The following is a 16,098-nucleotide window of genomic DNA, read 5'->3' on the forward strand; positions in this document are numbered from 1 at the left end:
TATCCTGAGGGAATTTTGGGGTTTCTGAGGGATTTTGGGGCATCTTGAGGGGATGCTGAGAGGATTTGGGGGATTTGGGGCATCCTGAGGGGATTTTGGGGGTCCTGAGGGAATTTTGGGGTTTCTCAGAGGATTTTGGGCATCTTGAGGGGATTTGGGGCGGTCCTGATTAGATTTTGGAGATCCTGAGGAAATTTTGGGGATCCTGAGGGGATTTTGAGGCTCCTGAGGGGATTTTGGAGCTTCCGAGGAAATTTTGGGGAATCCTGGTGGGATTTTGTGGATCCGCGGAAATTTTGAGCTTCTGAGGAGATTTTGGGGGAATCCTGAGGGAATTTGGGCCAATTAACCCCTGAGGCGCCATGGAGGTGACCCTGGGGTGGGGGGGGGGCAGATTTGGGGGTTTTTTTTTTTGGGGGGGGGGGTACAATTTAAATTAATTTTGGAGCTTTACAGCGGCGATTTTCGGGCTCGGTGACCCCCAGTCCTTACAGAGGTGACAATTTAGGATCCCCCCCCCCCCCAATTAATTCGGGGCCCATTAACCCCTCAGGTGCCATGGAGGTGACGGTGGGGACGGCGGCGCTGGCGCTGGGCGCTGCTGCTGCTGCCGCTGCTCTACGAGCGCTGCGGCTCCTTCCGCTTCTTCTGCAAGATGGGATTTTACAACGGCTGGATCCTGCTGCTGGCCCTGCTGGCCATCCCCCTGTGCGCCCTCAGGGGCAGGGACGTGGAGAACATGAAGTGAGACGGGGGTCCGGGGGGGGTCTGGGGGGGTTTGGGGGGTTTGGGGGCGGTTACGGGTTTATTTACGGTGGTTATTGGGATTTTGGGGTGATTTCGGGGGGTTTACAGGGGTTTATTGGGATTTTGGGGTCGTTTTGGGACAGTTATGGGTTTATTTATGGTGGTTATAGGGGATTTGGGGTGATTTGGGATGGCTGTGGTGAGATTTGGGGTGATTTGGGGTCATTTTGGGACACTTACGGGTTTATTTACGATGGTTATAGGGGATTTGGGGGGGATTTGGGTGATTTAGGGTCGCTATGGGGCAGTTACAGCCCCACTGATCATTTGTAGGATGGTTTTGAGTTGATTTAGGGTGGTTATGGGGTGATTTGGGGTCGCTATGGGGCGATTTGGGGTCGCTATGGGGCGATTTGGAGCCGCTATGGGGTGATTTGGGGCCGCTATGGGGCTGAGCCCCCCCTTTCCCCCCAGGATCATCCGGGGTTGATGCAGCACGTCAAGAGGCTCTATGGGATCCGCATGGAGGTCAGGGGGACCCACAACTTCCCCCCACGGCAGCCCTACGTGGTGGTCAGCAACCACCAGAGCTCGCTGGACCTGCTGGGTATGGGGCTGCCCCATAGATCCCTGCCCCATAGATCGCTGACCCATAGATCCCCATAGAGCTCTGACTCCATAGATCGCTGCCCATAGATCCCTGCCCCATAGATCGCTGCCCCATAAATCCCCAGAGAGCTCTGAGCCCATAGATCCCTGCCCCATAGAGCTCTGAGCCCATAAATCCCTGCCCCATAGATCCCTGTCCTATAGAGCTCTGAGCCATATATTCCTGACCAATGATTGAGCCACAGATCCCAAATTTCCCCCAGCCCCACAACCACCCCCAAGCCCACACGTGCCCCATAACCCCACACACCCACACACCCCATAACCCCACACCCCACACACCCCACACGTGCCCCATAACCCCCCACACCCCACAGGGATGATGGAGGTGCTCCAGACCGCTGTGTCCCCATTGCCAAGCGGGAACTCCTCTACATGGGGGGTTATGGGGTGGCTGTAGGGCAGCTATGGGGTGTCTGTAGGGTGTCTATGGGGCACCCCATAGCTCTGTAACCCCACAGGGATGATGGAGGTGCTCCCAGACCGCTGCGTCCCATTGCCAAGCGGGAGCTGCTCTACATGGGGGGTTATGGGGCAGGTGTGGGGTGCCTGTAGGGTGTCTATGGGGCACCCCATAGCTCTGTAACCCCACAGGGATGATGGAGGTGCTCCAGACCGCTGCGTCCCCATTGCCAAGCGGGAGCTGCTCTACATGGGCGCCGTGGGTGTCGTGTGCTGGCTCGGGGGCATCATCTTCATCGACCGCAAACGGACCCACGACGCCATCAGCGTCATGGCCGAGGCTGCGCACACCATGCTGAGCCAGGACGTGAGCTGGGGGGCGCTATGGGGCGCTTATGGGGCGGTTATGGGGTGGTTATGGCGCTATGGGGCGCTATGGGGTGGCAGAGGTTGGTGTTCCATCAGCGTCTGCACACACCATGCTGAGCCAGGACGTGAGCTGGGGGGCGCTTATGGCGCGATGTGGGTGATATGGGGCGGTTATGGCGTAGTTATGGGGTGATATGGGGTGGTTATGGGGCTGATATGGGGTTATGGGTTGGATATGGGGTTATGGGACAGTTATGGGGTGGTTATGCGGTAGCTATGGGGCAGTTATGGGGTGGTTATGGGATGGTTATGGGGCAGTTATGGGGCCGTTTTGGGATGGTTATGGGGCTGCCCCACAGGTTCGGGTGTGGGTCTTTCCCGAGGGCACTCGTAACCACAGTGGCTCCATGCTGCCCTTCAAGCGCGGCGCCTTCCACCTGGCAGTGCAGGCCCAGGTACGTGGGGCGGCTGTGGGGCGGTTATGGGGCAGCTGTGGGGCGGTTATGGGGCAGCAGGACCCTCCCCGAGCCCCTCCTGCCCCACAGGTCCCCGTTGTCCCCATCGTCATCTCGTCCTAACAGCCCACTTCTACAGCAAACGGGAGCGCAGGTCACGGCCGGTGAGGGGCACCTGGGGGGCTGGGGGGGCACTTGTGGGGGCTGGGGGCTTCATGTGGGGCTGGGGGCGCTTACGAGGCTGGGGGCACTCTGCGTTCTCTGTGGGTCTGGGGTCTCTGTGGGTCTGGGGTCTCTCTGTGGGGTCTCTATGGGTCTGGCATCTTTGTGGCTCTGGGGTCTCTCTGTGGGATGTCTGTGGGCCTGGGGTCTCTCTTTGGGTTCTCTGTGGGTCTGGGGTTTTTTCCATGGGGTCTGTCTGTGGGCCTGGGGTCTCTCTACGGGGTCTCTGTGGGTCTGGGGTGTCTCTATGGGGCAGCCCCTGACCCCACACGCCCCCCCCAGGGCAGTGTGTGATCCAGGTGCTGTGGGTCTGGGGTCTCTCTATGGGTCTGGGGTCTCTCTATGGGTTCTCTATGGGTCTGGGGTGTCTCTATGGGGCAGCCCCTGACCCACACGCCCCCCCAGGGCAGTGTGTGATCCAGGTGCTGTGGGTCTGGGGTCTCTCTATGGGTCTGGGGTGTCTCTATGGGGCAGCCCCTGACCCACACGCCCCCCAGGGCAGTGTGTGATCCAGGTGCTGCCGCCGCTGCCCACGCTGGGCTGGGCCGGCCGATGTCCCCGCGCTGACGGAGCGCGTGCGGGCGGCCATGCTGGACGCCTTCGAGGGGCTCTCGGCCGAGCTGCAGAGTGGCCACCGAGAGACCCCCGGTGGCCACCGAGAGACCCCCAGTGGCCACCAGAGTGAACCCCGGAGTGGCCACCGAGAGACCCCCAGTGGCCACCAGAGTGACCACAGAGAGACCCGGAGTGACCCCCGGAGTGACCACCAGAGTGACCACAGAAATGGCCGGAGTGGCACCAGAGTGACCCCCGGAGTGACCCCCAGGACCCCCGGAGTGACCACCGTGACCCCCAGAGCGTCTGGGATCTCTGGAGCGACCCCAGCGTCCGGCAGTGACCAAGAGTGACCCCTGAGCCCCACGGCCACCCAGAGTGACCCCCCAGAACCCCACGGTGCCCCACGGGGGGACCCCGCAGTGACCCCTGACCCTGCAGCCCCACGGAGGAGCCGGCAGTGGGGCAGGGACTGACCCCCAAGTGGAGACAAAGTGACCCCAAAGTGGGGACAGACTGGGCCACGAGTGGGGCACGGACTGACCCCTAAGTGGGGACAAAGTGACCCTGACGTGGGGCACGGACTGACCCCCAAAGTGGGGCACGGACTGACCCCTAAGTGGGGACAAACTGACCCCAAAGTGGGGACAAAGTGAGCCCTGAGTGGGGCAGAAGCTGACCCATGGCAGGATGTGGGACTGACCCCCGAGTTGGGCCTGGACTGACCCCTAAGTGGGGCCCAGAGTGACCCAAACGGGGCTGGACTGACCCCCAAGTCCAGCACGCTCCAAGTGGGTCCAGGATTGTTCATGAGCGGGGTCTGGAGTGACCCCCAAGTTGGACACGGTTTGACCCCTAAGTGGGGCCCAGAGTGACCCCAAATGAGGCCACAAGTGACCCCCCAAGTTGAGCCTGGAGTGACCCCAAATGGGGCAGGGACTGACCCACAAGTGGGTCCAGACTGACCCCTAAGTTGGGCCTGGAGTGACCCCTAAGTGGGGTCCAGACTGACCCCTAAGTGGGGCCTGGAGTGACCCCCAAGTTGGGCCTGACCCACGGCAGGGGCGTGGCCGGGGGGGGGGGGGTGTGTGCCGGGCGTGGCCGGTGCTGATTGGCTGCCGTAGCCAAGCCCCGCCCCCCTCGAGGCCGTGTATTTATTGGGGGGGGGGGGGAGGGGCGCGGGTTTTGCCAAATTTCCCTCGGGGCCCCCCCCGGCTTTTAATAAACCCCCCCCAAAACCCTCCCCCCCAATGTGTGGGGTGCTGTGACGTCACTGGGGGTGGCGATGATGTCATCAGGGTGGGGTGATGATGTCATCGCGGTGGGGGTTGGGAATTGTGGGGAGGGTCCCGGGTTTGGGGGCTCCGATTTGGGGCCCACGGGGGGGGCGGGGGGCGGGACTGGGAGCAGAACTGGGATAATGGGACTGGGATTGGGATAATGGGACTGGGACTGGGATAATGGGACTGGGATAATGGGATCAGGATTGGGACTGGGATAATGGGGACTGGGACTGGGACTGGGATCAGAACTGGGACTGGGACCAGGATGAGGATTGGGACTGGATCAGAACTGGGATAATGGGACTGGGATTGGGACTGGGACTGGAACTGGGATCAGGATTGGGATAATGGGACTGGGACTGGGATTGGGATCAGAACTGGGACTGGGATCAGGATGAGGATCGGGACTGGGATTTGGACTGGAACTGGGATTTGGACTGGAACTGGAACTGGGATCAAGATTGGATAATGGGACTGGAACTGAGACTGGGATCAAGACTGGGATCAGGATTGGGATAATGGGACTGGGAGTGGGATTGGGATCAGGACTGGGATTAAAATGATGGGACTGGGACTGAGACCAGGATTGGAAATGGGATCGGGACTGGGACTGGGATTGACACTGGGATTTGGACTGGGATCAAGATGATGGGACTGGGATTGAGATCAGGATTGGAACTGGAATAACGGAACTGGGATTTGGATTGGACTGGGACCAGAACTGGGACTGGGATTTAGGCTGGGACTGGGATTTAGGCTGGGACTGGGACCAGAACTGGGACTGGGATTTAGGCTGGGACTGAATTCATTCCCCCTTTCTCTCCCGGGTTTGAATTTCCCTTTTCCCTCCGGATTTCACCCAAATTCTGCTCTGGGGCCTCCCCTCCCACTCAACCCCACCCAGCCGAATAAAATTAAAAATAAATTAAAAATTCAAAATAAACCGGGATTTTTGGGGGGGCTCAAATGTGAGAATCTGAGGAAAGAAAACACCAGAAATGACCGAAATTAAAAAAAAATCTTCTGAATATGGGGAGGGAAAAAAACATCAAGAGTGGCCAAATTCTGAAAAAAATCTGAGAGAATTGAGGGAGAAACGCCCGAAATTAAAGAAAAAACCCAAAAAAACCTCGGAAAGAATTCGCGGATAGAAAGACACGAGAAATGATCGAAATTTCAAAAAAAAAAAAAACCTCATCGATTTTAGGGCTAAAAACCACCAGAAGTGGCGGAAATTCAAAAAACCTCAGAATTTGGGGAAAAACCATCGAGAATGACCGAAATCCAAAAATCCCTCCTCGAATTTCGAACCTAAACCCCACCAGCAGTGTCGGAAATCGCAAAAAAAATCCGAATTTAGGGATAAAACCATCGAGAACGCCCGAAATTCTCAAAAAAACCTCATCGATTTGAGGTTAAAAACCACCAGAAGTGTCGAAATCCCAAAAAACTCTCAGAATTTAGGGAAAAACCATCAAGAATGACCGAAATCCCGAAAAAAACTCATCGAATTTGAGGTTAAAAACCACCAGAAGTGACGAAAATCCCCCAAAAATCCGAATTTTGGCATAAAACCATCGAGAATGACCGAAATTCTCCAAAAACCTCAGAATTTAGGGAAAAACCATCAAGAACGCCAGAAATTCCGCAAAAAACGTCCTCGAATTTCGAACCTAAATCCCACCAGAAGTGTCGGGAATTGCCCCAAACCCTCAGAATTTGGGGAAAAACCATCAAGAATGACCGAAATCCCAAAAAAACCGCAACGAATTTGAGGTTAAAAACCACCAGAAGTGACGGAAATCCCAAAAACCTCTCGGATTTTGGATAAAACCATCGAGAACACCCGAAAATCCCCAAAAATCCCTCCTCGAATTTCGAACCTAAAACCCCACCAGAAGTGTCGGAAATCCCAAAAAACTCTCAGGATTTTGGGATAAAACCATCGAGAACGCCCGAAATTCTCAAAAAAACCTCATCGAATTTGACGTTAAATCCCACCAGAAGTGACGGAAATCCCAAAAACCTCTCGGAATTTTGGGATAAAACCATCGAGAACGCCCGAAATTCCCCAAAATACTCAGAATTTTGGGAAAAACCATCGAGAACACCCAAAAATCCCTCCTCGAATTTCGAACCTAAAACCCCACCACGAACCTCCGCAACCCCTCGAAACACCACCAACACCAACCGCGATTATTCCAAATATTTCGGGGTTTTTTTTTTTTTCGTTTTTTTTTTTTTTCCCCCCATTTTTTTTCCCCCTTTCCCTCCTCAACACGCGTGACCCGGGTAAGGCCAGAGCGGTTCCGCGGTGCCGGTGGCGAGCGGGGCCGGCTCGGAGGTGGCCCCTCCGTGCGTTCTCTGATGCCGTTTGTGATGGGAGCTGCGGCTGAAACTTTCCCGCAGAGGCCGCAGCGGAACGGGCGCTCCCCGGTGTGGATCCGCCGGTGCTGGGTGAGCGTGGATTTATCCGTGAAGCGTTTGCCGCACTCGCCACACGCGTACGGCTTCTCGCCCGTGTGGATGCGCCGGTGGCGGATGAGGTTGGAGCTGACGTTGAAGCGTTTGCCGCAGTGGCCACACGCGTACGGCTTTCTCGCCCGTGTGGATGCGCAGGTGCTTCACCAGGTCCGAGCTCTGGCTGAAGCTTTGCCAGCACTCGCCGCACGTGTTGGGGATGGCCAGCGAGGCCGTTCGGTGGCTAGCGGAACCGCCGGCCGGGCTAGCGCGGCGGGGTTTGCGCGGTTTGACGGGCGGGTTGGGAGTTGGCGACTCTTTTTTGGGCGGGCGAGTGAAGCTCTTGCCGCAGTCCACGCACTTGAACGGTCGCTGGCCCGGGGGGAGCCACGGCCCCGGCCGCAGTCGCGACATTTGGCGACCAAAGCGGGCCTTGTGGGCTCGGCGGTGCCGCTGCAGGTGAGAGCTCAGCCCGAACGTTTTCCCGCACTCCAGGCACGCCAGGGGAGCGCTGGGCGAGCGCGGGGCCTCGCTCGCCATCGCTGACGTCCTGCTGGTCCCCGGCCACATCGGCGAGCCGCTGGCCATCGCTGACGTCCTGCTGGTCCTCGCCGAGCCCTTGGCCATCGCCGCCGGGGACCGACCGGCCGTGGGCGCGCTCGCCCCTTTGGCCATCGCCGCCGGGGACCCGCTGGCCCGCGGTGACATCGCGCTGGCCACCGCTGCGGTCGCCCCCTTTGTCCATCGCCGCGCTCGCCTCTTTGTCCATCGCGGTGGCCACCGACGCCGAGCTCCCGCCGGCCGCCCCCCGCTGGGTTCCCGCTGGCGTTGCCCGTGGCTACCGGCGGCTCCGGCCGCTCGCCCGTGGCCCCGGCGGTGCTCGGCCAGGGCCGAGCTGCGGGCGAAGCTTTTCCCGCACTCCACGCAGATGTTGGGGTGCTCCGCCGCCCCTCCCCCCCTCTGCCGGACCGTCTCCTTCTCTTCCTCCCCCTCCCCTCCCCCTTGGCCGGGGCTCCCCCCGCTGGGGTCACCCCACCCCCACCCCCACCCCCACCCCCACCCCGGCAGCGTTTGGGTGACATCGCCCCTCCCCCCCCCACCCCCCCCCACCCAACGAATTTTGGGGGTTTCCCCCCCCCACCCCAAATCGCCGAGAGCGCCGGGGTCGCCCCCGTTGGCTCCGGGCGCTGTCGCCGCGGTCGCCCTGGACAATGGAGGAGGAGGAGGAGGAGGAGGAGGAGGAGGAGGGGGAGGAGGAGGGGGAGGGGGAGGAGGAAGAGGGGGAGGGGAGGAGGCGAACGCCGCTGACCCAGGAAGTTCAACCCCCGGGGGCTGCGAGGAGAAAAGAGAAAAAATTAAAAAAAAATAAAAAAAAAAAATTTAAAAAAAAAGGGAGGGGGTGGGAGATGAGAGACCCCAGGCCCCACCCCCACCCCGCCGGCCCCTCCCCCACCCACCAGCCCCTCCCCCCAAAATCCTTTTCACCCCCAACATTCACCCCCAGACCCATTTTTTTTTCTTTTCGTTTCCTGCGGCTCCTCTCTCCCCCCACCCCCCCCCCACCCCCAAATCCTAAATTTTGGGAATTTTTGTTGTTTTTTGGGGAGGGGGCACAGAGGTGACGTCAAGGATTCTTTACTGAGCGCGGAGGGGGCGGGGGGGCGCTCCCCCATCCCCCCCCCCCCCCCCCTCCGGGGACATTTTGGGGTCGCCCCTCCCCCTCATTTCCCCTCCCCTCCCCCCCATTTTTTGGGTCCCCCCCCCCTCCCCTCCCCCACTCGAAGCCCCGCTGGTTCCGATCCGGGGGGGGGGGGGGATGGGGGTGGGGGAGGGGCGGGGGGTCCCATCCGGGCTGGGGGGGGGGAGGGGCTGAGGAATCCTCCCCCTCCCCCACCCCCCAAAAAATGTCCCCTCGAGTCCTTCCCCGTCCCGTCCCAGCGGTTCCGGTCCCGGTTCCGGAGGGGTCCCGGTTCCAATCCCGGTCCCGGTCCCGGTTCCGCTCCCGGTTCTCCCCGGCTGCAGCCGCTGGTACCGGACGGGTTCTGATCCCTGTCCCGGTTCTAGCCCGGGACAGTTCGGTTCTGGTCCCGGTTCGGTTCAGTTCTGGCCCGGTCCCGGTTCGGTTCTAGTCCAGTTCGGTTCATGGTCCCGGCCCAGTTCAGTTCGCTTGGATCCCGGTTCCGTCCCGGTTCTATCCCAGGTGCAGCCGCCGGTGCCGGATGAGCGCGGCGCTGCCCCTGTCCCGGTTCGGTTCGGTTCTATCCCAGTCCCGGCCCAGTTCTGTCCCGGTTCGGTTCTATCCCGGTCCCGGTTCGGTCCCGGCCCGGTTCGGTTCTATCCCAGGAGCAGCCGCTGGTGCCGGAAAAGCGCGGCGCTGTCCCTGTCCCGGTTGGGTTCGGTTCTGTCCCGGTCCTGGTTCGTTCCTGGTCCGGCTCGGTTCGGTTCTGTCCCGATTCTATCCCGGTCCCGGTTGGGTTCGTTCCTGGCCCGGTCCCGGTTCGGTTCTGTCCCGGTCCCGGTTCGGTTCTGTCCCGGTCCCGGTTCGGTTCTGTTCGTTCCTGGCCCGGTTCTGTCCCGGTTCGGTTCTGTCCCGGTTCGGTTCTGTCCCGGTTCGGTTCTGTCCCGGTTCGTTCCTGTCCCGGTTCGGTTCTGTCCCGGTTCGGTTCTGTCCCGGTTCGGTTCTGGCCCGGTTCTAGCCCAGGTGCAGCCGCTGGTGCCGGACGAGCGCGGCGCTGCCGCCGAATCCCTTCCCGCACTCGGCGCAGGTGAAGGGGCGGGGCGTGGCCGGGGCGTGGCCGCGCAGGTGAGCCAAGAGCGGCGCCACCTGCGCGAACCCCGCCCCGCAGCGCGGGCAACTGTGGCGAGCGGGCTGCTCGCCCAAACCCCCGCCCCCCCCCCGCGGCCTCCTCCTCCTCCTCGTCCTCCTGGGCCTCTGCTCGCCCTCGGCCTCGCCGCGCTCGCCCAGGTGAGCCCGGCGGTGCTTGAGGAAGGCGGAGCTGTAGCTGAAGCCGCGGCCGCACTCGCCACACGTGTAGGGCCGCTCGCCCAGGTGAGCCCGCAGGTGAGCGCTCAGGTTGGAGCTGCGGCTGAAGCGGCGCCCGCACTCGCCACAGCCGTAGGGACGCTCGCCCACAGGCGTGGCCACCTCGGAACCCCAATTCAAGCCCCTCCCGCACTCGCCACACCCCAAGGAATGCTCGCCCACAGCCGTGCCCACCTCAGAACCCCAATTCAAGCCCCGTCCGCACTCGCCACACCCCAAGGAATGCTCGCCCACAGCCGTGGCCACCTCAGAACCCCAAGCCAAACCCCGTCCGCACTCGCCACACCCCAAGGAACGCTCGCCCACAGCCGTGGCCACCTCAGACCCCCAGCCCAGGCCCCTCCCGCAGTGGCCACAGCGCACGGATCGCTGGCCCGGCCGCCGGCGCTGCCGCGGGGCGCGCAGGGAACCGCGGCCGCAGTGGCCACAGAGCGGCTAGCGCTCGCCCAGCGCGTGCAGCCGCTGGTGCGCGTTGCGGTTGGAGCTGCGGGTGAAGCTCTTGCCGCAGTCCAGGCACCGGAAGCGCTTCTCGGTAGCCACGGGCCAGCTCTCGGTAGCCACGGAACAGTTCTCGGTAGCCACGGGCCAGCTCTCGGTAGCCACGGGCCAGCTCTCGGTAGCCACGGGCCGGCTCTCGGTAGCCACGGGCCAGGTCTCGGTAGCCACGGGCCGGCCCGTGCGGGTTCCTCGCCCTCGGCGAGCGCCGCGAGCCCCGCGGCGAGAGGGGGGGAGGGGCGGGGGGGGAGGGGCGGGGGGCGGGGGGGGAGGGGCGGCTCGCGCGTCTTCCTCTTCCTCCTCCTCCTCCTCTTCCTCCTCCTCGCTGGGGGGGTCTGGGGAGAGAGGGGGGAGGGGTGAGAATGGGGGTGGGGGAGGGGTGAGAATTTGGGGTGGGGGAGGGGTGAGAATGGGGGTGGGGGAGGGGTGAGAATTGGGGGTGGGGGAGGGGTGAGAATGGGGTGGGGGAGGGGTGGGGATTGGGGTGGGGGAAAAAAAATTTGGGGGAAAAAATTGGGAAAAAGGGAAATGGGGAAATTTGGGGTGGGGGGGGGGAAAGGAAATGGGGAAAAAGGAAATGGGATAAAAAAATGGGATAAAAAAATGGGAAAAATGGGATAAAAAAATGGGATAAAAATGGGAATAATGGGATAAAAAAATGGGAATAATGGGATTAAAATGGGATAAAAATGGGAATAAAAAATGGAAATAATGGGACAAAAATGAGATAAAAAATGGGAATAATGGGATAAAAAAATGGGGAAAATGGGATAAAAAATGGGATAAAAATGGGAATAATGGGATAAAAAATGGGAATAATGGAATTTAAAAATGGGATAAAAATGAGATAAAAATTAGAAATAATGGGATAAAAAAATGGGAATAATGGGATAAAAATTAGAAATAATGGGATTTAAAAAAGGGAATAATGGGATAAAAAATGGGATAAAAATGGAATAACGAGATAAAAAATGGGATAAAAAACGTGAATAATGGGATAAAAATGGGATAAAAATGGAAATAATGGGATTAAAAAATGGGATAAAAATGGATAAAAAATGGGAATAACGGGATAAAAAAAAGGAATAACGGGATAAAAAAAAGGGAATAACGGGATAAAAAAAAGGGAATAACGGGATAAAAAATGAGATAAAAAATGGGAATAATGGGATAAAAATGGGATAAAAAATGGGAATAATGGGATAAAAATGTGATAAAAATGGGATAAAAAATGGGAATAACGGGATAAAAAAAAGGGAATAACGGGATAAAAAATGAGATAAAAATGGGATAAAAAATGGGAATAACGGGATAAAAAAAGGAATAAAAGAGGGGATGGAAGGGTCCGGGATTTGGGGACCCCTCCCCACTCACCTGGGGGCGCCACCCGCAGAATTTCCCACTCCTTGGGGTCGTTGGGGTCGGGGACACCGAGCTCGTCCCCAGGCTCCAAACGGGACACGAGGACGGGCCTGGGGAGGGGAAAATCTGCCCAAAAAAACCCAAAAAACCCAAAAATCAGAGATTTGGGAATGGGGGAATCTGACAAAAAAATCCCCAAAATCAGAGATTTGGGAATGGGGGAATCTGACAAAAAAATCCCCAAAAAATCCCAAAAATCAGAGATTTGGGAATGGGGGAATCTGACAAAAAAACCCAAAAAATCAGAGATTTGGGAACGGGGGAATCTGACAAAAAAACCCAAAAAATCAGAGATTTGGGAATGGGGAAATCTGACAAAAAAACCCAAAAAATCAGAGATTTGGGAATGGGGGAATCTGACAAAAAAATCCCAAAAAATCAGAGATTTGGGAATGGGGGAATCTGACAAAAAAATCCCAAAAAAAATCCCAAAAATCAGAGATTTGGGAATGGGGGAATCTGACAAAAAATCCCCAAAAATCAGAGATTTGGGAATGGGGGAATCTGACAAAAAAATCCCAAAAAAAATCCCCAAAATCAGAGATTTGGGAATGGGGAATCTGACAAAAAAAAGAAAAAAAAAAACCAAAAATCAGAGATTTGGGAATGGGGGAATCTGCCCAAAAATCCCAAAAATCAGAGATTTGGGAAGGGGGGAATCTGCCCAAAAAACCCCAAAAAACCCCAAAAATCAGAGATTTGGGAATGGGGAAATCTGACAAAAAAATCCCAAAAATCAGAGATTTGGGAACGGGGGAATCTGACAAAAAAATCCCAAAAAATCAGAAATTAAAATTTTAATTTCAAATTTTACCCGGATTTTATATATTTTTTAAATTATTATTTTATTTGGGTTTTTTGGGGGGGCGATTATTTGATATAAAATCATTCCGGGGATGGATTATTTGATATAAAATCAATCCGCGGATGGATAATTTTATATAAAATCATTCCGGGGATGGATTATTTGATATAAAATAATTTTTTGGATGGATTATTTTATATAAAATAATTCTGGGGATGGATTATTTGACATAAAATCAATCCAGACATGGATTATTTGATATAAAATCAATCCGCGGATGGATAATTTTATATAAAATCATTCCGGGGATGAATGATTTTATATAAAATCGTACCGGGGACGGATTATTTTATATAAAATAATTCCGGGGATGTATAATTTTATATAAAATCAATCCGGGGACGGATTATCTGATATAAAATCATTCGGGGATGGATAATTTGATATAAAATAATTTCAGGGATAGATTATCTGATATAAAATCGTTCCGGGGATGGATTATTTTATATCAAATAATTCCGGAGATGCATTATTTTATATAAAACCGTGCCGGGGATGAATTATCTGATATAAAATCAATCCGGGGATGGATAATTTGATATAAAATCATTCCGGGGATGTATAATTTTATATAAAATGGTGCCGGAGATGCATTATTTTATATAAAATCAATCCGAGGATGCATTATTTGATATAAAATAAATCCGGGGATGGATAATTCGCTATAAAATCAATCCGGGGATGAATTATTTGATATAAAATCGTGCCGGGGATGGATTATTTCATATAAAATAATTCCGGTGATGAATTATTTGCTATGAAATCATTCCGGGTGTATAATCTGATATAAAATCGTGCCGGGGATGGATAATTTTATATAAAATCATTCCGGGGATGAATTATTTGGTATAAAATCATTCCGGGGATGAATTATTTGCTATAAAATCAATCCGGGGATGCATTATTTGTTATGAAATAATTCCGGGGATGAATAATTTGATATAAAATCATTCCAGGGATGAATTATTTGCTATAAAATCAATCCGGGGATGCATTATTTGCTATGAAATAATTCCGGGGATGGATTATTTGCTATAAAATCATTCTGGGGATGCATTATTTGATATAACATAATTCCGGGGATGCATTATTTGATATAAAATCATTCCGGGGATGGATCATTTGATATAAAATAATTCCGGGGATGGATAATTTGATATAAAATCATTCCGGGGATGCATTATTTGGTATAAAATCGTGCCGGGGATGGATAATTTGATATAAAATCATTCCGGGGATGGATAATTTTATATGAAATCATTCCGGGGATGGATAATTTGATATAAAATCATTCCGGGGATGAATTATTTGCTATGAAATGCCGGGGTGGTTCCGGTTCCCCCCCCCCGCCAGGCTCACCCAGCAGGATCAGGCTCTCGTCGCTCTCCTCCATGGTCGCCCCCGGGCTCGGGGGGGGCTCCGGGACCCCTCCCCCCCCCTTCCCCTCCCCCCCCCTCCCCTCCCCCCGGTACCGCCGAGCTCGGGGGGGTCCCGGGAGCCCCGCCCGGGCAGCGCCGGATGGAGCCGAAAAGCGGCCGGAGCCTCCTCTTCCTCCTCCTCCTCTTCCTCTTCTTCCTCCTCCTCTTCCTCTTCCTCCTCTTCCTCTTCCTCCTCCTCTGCTTCCTCTTCCTCCTCCTCCCGTTCCGCGTCTCCATCCTCATCCCGCTCTTCCTCTCCTTCCTCCTCCTCCTCTTCTTCCTCCCGTTCTCCTCTTCCTCTTGTTCATTTTCATCCTCATCCCGCTCTCCTCCTCCTCCTCTTCTTCTTCCCCATCTTCATCCTCATCCCGCTCTCCTCTTCCTCCCCATCTTCATCCTCATCCCGCTCTCCTCTTCCTCCCCATCTTCATCCTCATCTCGCTCTTCCTCTCCCTCCTCCCGTTCTCCGGCTTCATCCTTATCCCGCTCTCCTCACCCTCTTCCTCCTCTTCTTCCTCCCACTCTCCTCCTCCTCTTCTTCTTCTTCCTCCTCCTCCTCCTCTTCCTCCCGTTCTCTGGCTTCATCCTCATCCCGTTCTCCTCTTCCTCTTCCTCCTCCCCTTTTCACCCTCATCCCGCTCTCCTTCCTCATCCCGCTCCCCTCCTCTTCCTCCTCTTCTTCCTCCTGTTCTGTCCTCATCCTCATCCCGCCCTCTTCTTCCTCCTCCTCTTCTTCTTCCTCCCATTCTGTGTTTTCAGCCTCATCCCGCTCTCCTCCTCCTCTTCCTCCTCTGCTCCATCTTCATCCTCATCCCGCTCCCCTCCTCTTCGTCCCCTTTTCATCCTCATCCTGCTCTTCTTCATCCCCGTCCTCCTCCTCCTCCCCTCCCCTCCCATTCTCCATCTTCATCCCCGTCCTGCTTTTCTCCTCATCTTCTTCATCCTCATCCCGGTTTTCTCCTCTTCTCATCTTCCTCTTCTTCATCCTCATCCTGCTCTCCTCCTCCTCCTCTTCTTCATCCCCATCCCTCTCCCTCCTCCTCCTCCTTTTCTCCATCTTCATCCTCATCCCGCTCTTTTCCTCCCCTTCCTCCTCCTCCTCCTCCTCCTCCTCCTCCTCCATCCCTCCCTCCCAGCCGGGATGGAACCCTCGAGGAGCTGAGGGGACACCGGGGACACCCCACGAACGTTTAATTGAAAAGAAATAAAAGAACAAATGAAATAAAACCTGAAAAAAATCTTCGCGCCGCCATCAGGGCTCGGGGGCAAACATGGCGCCGCGGGCATGAGGCGGCAACGGCCCCTCCGCGCCGCGCCGGCCAATCAGCGAGCGAGAACCAGGAGTGACGTGTGGATCGGCCAATCAGAACGAGAGCCGGGTTCTGGGCGGGAAAATCAGCCAATGGGAGTGAGGGGCGGGTTTCTGCGCGGGGTATAAAGGGGGCCGGTGAGGGGGTCGCGAAGCTCCCAAAATGGCGGGGCGGGGAGGAAGGGGTGGGAATGTCCTGAAATGACCCAAAATGTCCCAAAAATGTCCCGAAATGTCCCAAAATGTCCCGGGCCGGGCAGGAACCGCTGAGGGTGAGTCCAGCACGGGGCAGGGACCCCCTGTGGCCCCGGGAGGATGTGGGGGATGCCTGAGAAAGGCCCTCAATCCCCGGGCCTGGTCCTGAGGAGATTCTCTGAGGGGACT

The 16,098-nt window shown here is 56.1% G+C and overlaps 3 protein-coding genes across 3 annotated transcripts; 1 reads left to right on the forward strand and 2 right to left on the reverse strand.

Annotated features, from left to right (window-relative positions):
* The first annotated feature begins 413 nt into the window (after positions 1 to 413).
* LOC106863343 (1-acyl-sn-glycerol-3-phosphate acyltransferase alpha-like) lies at positions 414 to 4,670 on the forward strand. Its single transcript, XM_088157467.1, is given in 11 exon segments — positions 414 to 594; positions 596 to 744; positions 1,222 to 1,232; positions 1,235 to 1,354; positions 1,878 to 1,901; positions 2,031 to 2,185; positions 2,547 to 2,642; positions 2,733 to 2,768; positions 2,771 to 2,813; positions 3,362 to 3,404; positions 3,406 to 4,670. Coding segments are annotated over 11 exon segments (1,080 nt in total). The 5' UTR covers positions 414 to 558; the 3' UTR covers positions 3,773 to 4,670.
* A 1,136-nt stretch (positions 4,671 to 5,806) lies between these two features.
* LOC106864565 (uncharacterized) lies at positions 5,807 to 8,151 on the reverse strand. The gene is given in 3 exon segments (XM_088157466.1): positions 5,807 to 6,515; positions 6,729 to 7,299; positions 7,301 to 8,151. Coding segments are annotated over 2 exon segments (1,029 nt in total). The 5' UTR covers positions 7,871 to 8,151; the 3' UTR covers positions 5,807 to 6,515; positions 6,729 to 6,840.
* Positions 8,152 to 9,074: 923 nt separating this feature from the next.
* On the reverse strand, positions 9,075 to 10,637 carry LOC148219530 (uncharacterized; the record flags this gene model as incomplete). The annotated part of the gene is made up of 1 exon (XM_088157456.1): positions 9,075 to 10,637. A coding segment is annotated over one exon (783 nt), but the record flags the coding sequence as incomplete, so codon positions are not given.
* Between the last annotated feature and the right edge of the window lie 5,461 nt (positions 10,638 to 16,098).

Source organism: Sturnus vulgaris (assembly GCF_052056855.1).
Source record: "Sturnus vulgaris isolate bStuVul1 chromosome 38 unlocalized genomic scaffold, bStuVul1.hap1 SUPER_38_unloc_1, whole genome shotgun sequence".
In the NCBI taxonomy this organism is placed as follows: domain Eukaryota; kingdom Metazoa; phylum Chordata; class Aves; order Passeriformes; family Sturnidae; genus Sturnus; species Sturnus vulgaris.